The sequence below is a fragment of the Haplochromis burtoni genome, unplaced genomic scaffold, assembly GCF_018398535.1.
Source record: "Haplochromis burtoni strain Fernald_Lab_line unplaced genomic scaffold, NCSU_Asbu1 Contig_1083, whole genome shotgun sequence".
In the NCBI taxonomy this organism is placed as follows: domain Eukaryota; kingdom Metazoa; phylum Chordata; class Actinopteri; order Cichliformes; family Cichlidae; genus Haplochromis; species Haplochromis burtoni.
In genome coordinates this window covers 46,949-54,226 of record NW_024583444.1, presented here as the reverse complement: position 1 = coordinate 54,226, position 7,278 = coordinate 46,949, and the positions used below count along the sequence as shown (strand labels likewise).

General features: G+C 35.8%; 2 protein-coding genes across 2 annotated transcripts in view; one reads left to right on the top strand and one right to left on the bottom strand.

Annotated features, from left to right (window-relative positions):
* Positions 1-557: 557 nt before the first annotated feature.
* LOC121813043 (CD209 antigen-like) lies at positions 558-5,743 on the bottom strand. Its single transcript, XM_042216494.1, has 6 exons — positions 5,606-5,743; positions 3,717-3,824; positions 3,429-3,623; positions 2,086-2,222; positions 1,858-1,958; positions 558-1,700 (listed from the first exon to the last, which is right to left on the bottom strand). The coding sequence occupies exons 1-6, from the start codon at positions 5,640-5,642 to the stop codon at positions 1,559-1,561; spliced, it is 720 nt and encodes a 239-aa protein (XP_042072428.1). The 5' UTR covers positions 5,643-5,743; the 3' UTR covers positions 558-1,558.
* A 1,529-nt stretch (positions 5,744-7,272) lies between these two features.
* The window catches only part of LOC102291551 (E3 ubiquitin-protein ligase TRIM39), a 4,833-nt gene continuing 4,827 nt past the window's right edge, over positions 7,273-7,278 (top strand). The window contains exon 1 of the mRNA XM_005951715.3: positions 7,273-7,278. This exon is cut by the window's right edge and continues 138 nt beyond it. The gene's annotated coding sequence lies outside the window, so the exon portion shown is untranslated.

Here is a 7,278-nt window from a genome sequence, read left to right as displayed (position 1 = left end):
TGTGTGTGTGTGTGTGTGTGTGTGTGTGCGTGCGTGCGTGCGTGTGTGTGCACTGTTTATACAACAATATAAATCAAACTGAACTGAATTGGTTTGGCAGGTATATGTCAATGACCAGCTGTTTGACTTTGTTCACCTTTTTGAAGACAGTCTTGTCTGTTTTCTTTTCAAAATTTGCCTTATGAAGAAATATATTTCACATGTCATTTGTACATCTTTTCAAACAAAAAAAGAGCGCTGAACAAAAGCTCTGAGCCACGCCGTCTGAGCAGCACTCAGGGGTTAATGGAAACCAGACAAAGGGAGGCAAAACAATTATTAAATTTCGACCAAACTTGTGTCTATCATAGTGTATCTTAAAGACTTCAAAGACCATAGACCAACCAAAATGAAGCACTTCTCACGCTAAGGGCTTACTTGTGCATCCTATAGGATATTTAAAAGTAGAATGGGAGGCAGAACTTTTCAGGGCCCTCTTCTGTGGAATCAGCTGCCAGTTTGGATTTGGGAGACATAATTTTCTTTAAGAAATTCTTTAAGCAATGTCATTTCTCATGTTATCAGCTTTAATCAATTTTGGCTGTGGGGCATATGCAACAAGGGAAATATCTGAATACAGTTTGCTGACAGAATATTTCCTGTCAGTTATAACCACAGTAGTATTGAGTACCACAAGCATGGCCCAGTATATTTAAGTAATCTATTGTTTTCCTGGGACTGTGTTTGTGACTATCTGGTTAGTTTTTCTGCAAAACCTGAAAAAAGTATGTTAAAATAGCAATGTTTATGCAGACAGACATAAAAGGATATAAAGATCTTTCTTTAAGAAATAACAGATCCAATATTTATTGAATATTATGCATATGTCATATTGCCCATTCCAAATATAATATTAAACTTGTTCCCATAGATGCTGTGTTTCATTATTGCTAGCAACCAATTAATGCTTGCAAGCCTAAAACTTAACAGAAATTAAATAATTCTGCCACTTTTAGGTTATGCACCCCTCTGATATTCAGTCAACGAGTGTAGTTCAGTCATATCAGTACAATCTGTTTGTGTTCACTATTTCCCTCCTTGCTTCTGAGATGCCACAAACACACAAGGTTATAAAAAGGTAGGCAAGGCATACACATGAAAAGCACTAGCGAAATAATACATGCACAAGTACTTTTAATTTCTACCACTGCATTGTAGTTCAAATACAATGAAAAGATAGATAGTAAATGAGAGCCACACTAAGTAAAAAGAATAAAATATACATACAGATGGAAAACTTATGGTTAGAGAGTCTTTTTCTATAGGATGAGTATTTTTAAGCGGGGGATTGTTTTTAATCAAATACAGCTAACAATGTTATAACCAGTCACACCAGAGCAGATCTCCATCACTGAGAAGGTTCATAGCGACAAAAGAGTTCTTGATTTTGAAAGCAAAGCAAAAAGCCTCTGTGTGTACTTGTTTCTTTGTAAATTTCCACAGTTTTCTATCCAGCTTCATTTCACGAGTGCATCTTGTGGCTCTGTTTTATGCATTATTTGATGGACTTGAGGTGAAGTTATAGGGAAGCTTTCTTCTCACACATCCAGGGGTGTAAAATAGAGCATTTTTCATCATTCCAGCTGTTTTTTGAGTTGTAATTTTTTATTTGCCCACAGTTTTCATTTTTGAGTCCATTAGGCTCACCGCTATTCCAGTAGCTGAAAATAAAGATAAAATTATGAGAGTTAAACTCAACAATCTGATCAATTTTTTCTTTTCAGTAACTGTAACTTAGATACTAATGAGACAGCATGAACAGTATCTTTTTACTTAAATATATGAAAACTAAAGAATGGATTTTATTTGTATTTAAACCTTGTGGTCATTCGAGTCCCATCCACCCATTTCCATGTCCCGTCTGTCTCCGAGTCAGTCAGTCCAATCCACAAATACTTGTTTAACTGATTCACAAAGTTCTTTTTAAAAAAGAGAGAAACCAACTGTAAGGATACTGAGTTTAAACTGATGTATCTATATAGCCTCCACTTAACTGAACTTTGATTTCATTTTAATTTTCATTTAAATATTTTAATGCACTCCGACCTGTTCCTCTTGGCTGTTGATAATCACCAGGTCTGCACCTTTTTGAAGACAGTCTTGTCTGCTCTCTTGCCAGGATTTCTCCTCTGAAGACATGTAATAGAAACTACCGCTAACATACACCCATTTATGCTGAAAATCTAATATAAAAAAAATAGAAGAAGAATGTTAACAATTTGGGGTTACATTGTACGAGGTAGCTTTCACATAACCTTAATGATGAGCTTTTTCACAGCCATTGCTTTGGAGTTAGTGACACAAATTCAAAACACTTTGGTGGTGAAAAAAACTTTCTGTCATAGTTGCACAATTTGTCAGAATGTGTTTCCTAAGACATAGTTCAAGTCAGTGTTCTCAGCACTTTGATTTTTAGATTTGTTTTCGTGTTCATTAACAATGTGCACTTAATTACTCCAATTGTGCACAAAGTTAATAGTAACTCTCAGGGCTGAGAAGATGAGAAAGATATAAGATTATATAGGAAAGCTATTTGAACTTTGGTGACTTCTAGTGAAGATGTGTAAAATGTGATAAAGTGATTTCCGCTGTAATCTGCATCAGCAGCTGTAGGTAAAAAAAAAGGCATGGAAAGGAAGCTGCTTATCACTGTCATCAATGTGGCAAGACTCTTAATGCTGCTTTCATTTGTTACACAGGAAGCCCTAAGCGTAAACCACAATGTTGGTGGTACAGTCATCTCTGTATTTGGTTGTCTTTTTTTAATTATTATTTGCAACTTCAAGTACATAATTGAAAAAGAGTGAAGGCAAACTGAGTGAGTTCAGTTTGAGTCAGGAATTCACCTGAACAGCATCAAAAAATTGTTTATTTTCTAAGTCCAGTGGCATTAAGTTATTGTATGAATCCTTTGGGAATTTTTATCTCAGAGCTCTGAAATACTTGTATGTATCAACTGTTATTGTCTAACAGTGCAGCCATGCTCCTTATGATGCCAAGAAATTAGTAAAAACAAACAAAGAAACAAACTGAAAAATGTGAATTTAAAACATTTTGCAATCACATTTAACTATGATATTTATTTATGATGTCTTGTAGGCAGGGTCTATGCTAAATCTACCATGTTTCGTTTGTTGCAGTTTATAAACTATTGGTTTATTATTGAATCATCAGAATAAAGGCTAGACCCAAGAACATATTTTCTTTGAATGAAATAAAATGGTAAATGGCCTGCATTTGTATAGCGCTTTTCTAGTCCCTAAGGACCCCAAAGCGCTTCACACTACATTCAGTCATTCACCCATTCACACACACATTCACACACTGGTGATGGCAAGCTACATTGTAGCCACAGCTGCCCTGGGGCGCACTGACAGAGGAATAATTACCTTGAAACTTTCTCTGAAGATCATCTTTCTCTTTGGTCAAGGCTTCAACTTTTTTCTGGAGCTGGACTCTGTCTTGAACCACTCTGTCGTAGTTTTTCTGTAACTGGTCTTGTTCTGTTTTCAAGTTGTTGTAACTGATCTGTAATGCTCTCTGTCTGCCCACCTCCTCTTCCCACTCAGATTTGTCTTGGTTGACTGTGTTGGGCATGTGAACATTAAATGAACAAGCTCTATTAATGAACACCCATTTAGGACATCATCAGCATGCTATCTAGCTGCTGTACTCACAAGGAAAAGCCAGAATTATGAGTCCAGTGAGGAGAAGAAGACACAGCACACCCAGAAGAATCACAGCAGCTCTGCAGGAACTTTTCTTCACAAATGTAGTACCTGGGGCTAGAAGTCAGTATTTTTCAACATGTGTGCAAACATAAGACATTAACAACCTCATATTTGGCGACTAATAACAACGGTGACACTAGCAACTGCTCTTTTAATTTACAAAGTAGAAAAAAAACACATCTGTTTTTCAATCAGCGCCTGAAGAGTATTGTCTTCAATACACAACAGCGTTTATCTTTGTCAAAGCAATTTGGTACGGCAGACATTTACTGTCACAACAAAAAAAATAATTAGCACATTTAACACGAACCACTCCGAGAGTGTCATTTTTCTTTTTAAACATACTTTAAGAAGTTTGTTGTGCAGTAAAAAAATCAGCTAAGAGCAACATGACAGATGTTCAACTTAATTTAGGGCTGCAGCTATCGACTATGTATTAATTAAGGAACTGGGTAAGTAATACATTTTACCTCATTAATGACCAGTACATACAAAAAAAATCCCACTAAACCCATCCATCCATTCTTTTCTGCATATCCTTGCCAGGGTTGCTGGGCCCCTACTAAACCCTTTCATTGTATTTACATGTTAAAATAAAAAAATTAAAAGAAAACATTTTCTTAAATGCAAAAAGATTGAAATAGTTAAATACAACTAAATACAGTAATGTAAAATAAAATGAGAAGGCATTTTTAGTTTGTCTCCTTGGAAGGTGAGAATTTTTTTTATAATCGATTTATTGGTCTTACTTAATGAACTGAAATTTGAGCTAATTGTAGCAAGTATTGTAGCAAAGCTGGCCAAAATTTATTTGGTTACAATTTTTAAAAGAGTTTAAATTTGTTTCCATTTTAGAAAAATGGAATTTGTCTATTTCCTGTACTTAAGAAGTTTTGGGGGCTCAAAAATGAAGGAAAAATTAAAACCACTAAATTTCAACCTACCCACCTGTACTTTCAAGAGCTATAATTTGGGCACATTTTATAGTATGAAGGTAAAAAGATTTTGCATGGCTTTACTTAGTATGCTCATATATGAGCTGTTTGGGAAATACATCTTCAAAGTTGAAAGGTCGATGTTATGTATTGGCTTTTCTGTCCTGAGAATTTAAAATGTATGCAGTTATAAAGGGTTTATACCTATTTCACAGACTGATTTTGACTAAAAATACTGAATAATGATACTAAATGGGGAATTTCTCATTGTATCTTTCTTGTATGTCTGTGAAGGTTCTCAGTCATCCAGGTCATCGTAGTCAAAGGAGCTTGCAAAGAAAAGCGTCTGGACTTCTTTAAGTTGCTTGAAGACGTTTCACCTCTCATCCGAGAAGCTTCTTCAGTTCTAAGGTCAAATGGTGGAGAGTCCCAGATATAAACCTAGTGGGAGTTTCCCCCCACGGAGGGACAAAAGGACCCCCTGATGATCCTCTAATCACCTGAGCCAAGGTGTGAAATTGGGTGCGGGCCCCAATCAGCCTGCAGTGACTGCTTTTTAAAATTTGCGTTTTTCTTTTTAAGCCGTGACCACAAATGAAGATTATTATGCTAACTAAAATAAACTAAAACCTAAAACTAGATTCACAAAAGTAAATTAAAAAAAAAAACATTTGTAATTTTGTCAACTGAAACACCTGCATGTAGCTGTTTTACATGATTTCTTTTTTTTTTTTATTATAGTATGGGTTAGTTTGTGAGGTTTAAATTAAAAATATTACAATACTGTAACAGCATAAACTTAATAAAAAACATAATAAAGAATAAATGTTATTAAACTTAAGGGTTTGGTCCTCTTTAGGCTTTCTGACCTTTGCCCCTTTTTCGACACTCTGTGATTACCTGGTATTTCTTCTGGATTCCTGTAGCGCATTTCCATGATTTTCAGATGCGTGTCTGGTTTCAGCTGGGTCTTGGGTTTCTGAAGAAAAGATCTAAGAGTGTCTCTGCAGTTGCAGACTGTTGTACTGAACTGTGTGAAACTGATACATGTGATTCTCTATTTAACAGGAAACTGAGGTCTGGTGAGATGAAAACATTATACTGCTTGTGCTCACATGGCATGTAATAAATCCTGACAGTGCAGGGAGTATGATGCCATTTAAATTGTAATTATTATTGACACATTTCATAAATTATTTAATAATGTATTTGTTTGATTCATTTTGGCACTCATGGCTCTCTGTGAAGACTTTGCTGGGGTTACGCCTGCATTCGTCTTTGCTTTTGAATGGGCTGACTACACTCACTGCAGCCCTTAATCTAACTTAAACCAATTTAAATTTACTGAGTAGAAATAGCAGAAGACCAATCCAACAACATATTAATATAACTGATTCATTGTTGGCTTTGGTCTCTTTAGAATGTCAGGTTATACTTTGACAGTCAGTAGTTCAAATGCTATGTCTCTTCTTTTTTCAGACCATAATCTCTAGTTATTCTGTAAATCTGTTATAGTAAGTGATAAAATCAATGCTTGCTGCAGAAAATGCTGCATTTTAAACAATTAGCTTAAGTAAAAAGTTTAAACTATTCAACAATAATTTAGCGATTGATACAAAAACAACAACAACAACAAGAACAAAAGACAATAGATTTGATACAAAAACAACAACAACAAAACCCAAAAAAAACTAATAATCTGCTTCATAGTTCACAGAAGCACGGGCAGCATTTACAATTTTTCTTCCTCACTGGATATTTTCTCACTTTAGACCATTCCCTGTAAACCGTAGAGATGGTCGTGCAGGAAAATCCCAGGACATCATCAGTTTCTAAAATACTCACACCAGCTTAAGTGACATCAAAAACCATGCCACATTCAGTCAACTTTCTTCCTCATTCTGACACTCGGTTTGAACTTCAGCAGGTATCTTGACCATGTCTAGATTCATAATCTCTTTTAGTTGAAAGTCACTGATTAGATATTGAAATAATGTGACAAACACTGGAGCAGGCGTACCTGATCAACTGGTTGCTGAATGTATGTAGCGTGAAGTTGGTGGACTACACAGTAGTTGGTGCTTTGTCTGCTTTCTGATGCAAATGGTTTTGAGGGGAAAAAAAAACTAAACATTTTGAATGCTCAGTCTTTAAAAGGCGGTGAAATGTTTTTATTCATTAATTACAGCGTTGAAGTGATTGCATGACTATTCATGTTTTCACAATTGTGAAAAAGGTTTTGATTGTTGTAGTGTCTTTCACACAGGTGTCTCAGTGTTTTGTTATGCTACTGTTTAAAGATCTGCTTTAAGAGTGGTGAGAATAACTTTTCTGCTAGAATTGAGCCATGAGAAAACTGTAAGCGACATAATACTCAGCTTGGACTAATTGGAAACCATAACTTCTTTATTCAACTTTTTGCGACGTACTAGACAATTCTATAGACTATGGACTATAGGATTTCTCCTCACATGCTTCGACATACTTCGTAGCACCTGAGGAGGGCAGCAAAACGCCCTCCACGTGTCAAACCCGCCTGAAGCCGGAAGAAGAAGACAAAGCCGAAGAGGCGG

Coding starts and splice junctions, on each gene's coding strand:
- LOC121813043 (XM_042216494.1), bottom strand. CDS start 5,642: ATGGAAATGCGCTACAGGAATCCAGAAGAAATACCAG. Junction 3,624..3,716: donor CATAATTCTGGCTTTTCCTT/GTGAGTACAGCA, acceptor TGCCCAACACAG/TCAACCAAGACAAATCTGAG. Junction 1,959..2,085: donor TCAACAGCCAAGAGGAACAG/GTCGGAGTGCAT, acceptor TTTTTTAAAAAG/AACTTTGTGAATCAGTTAAA.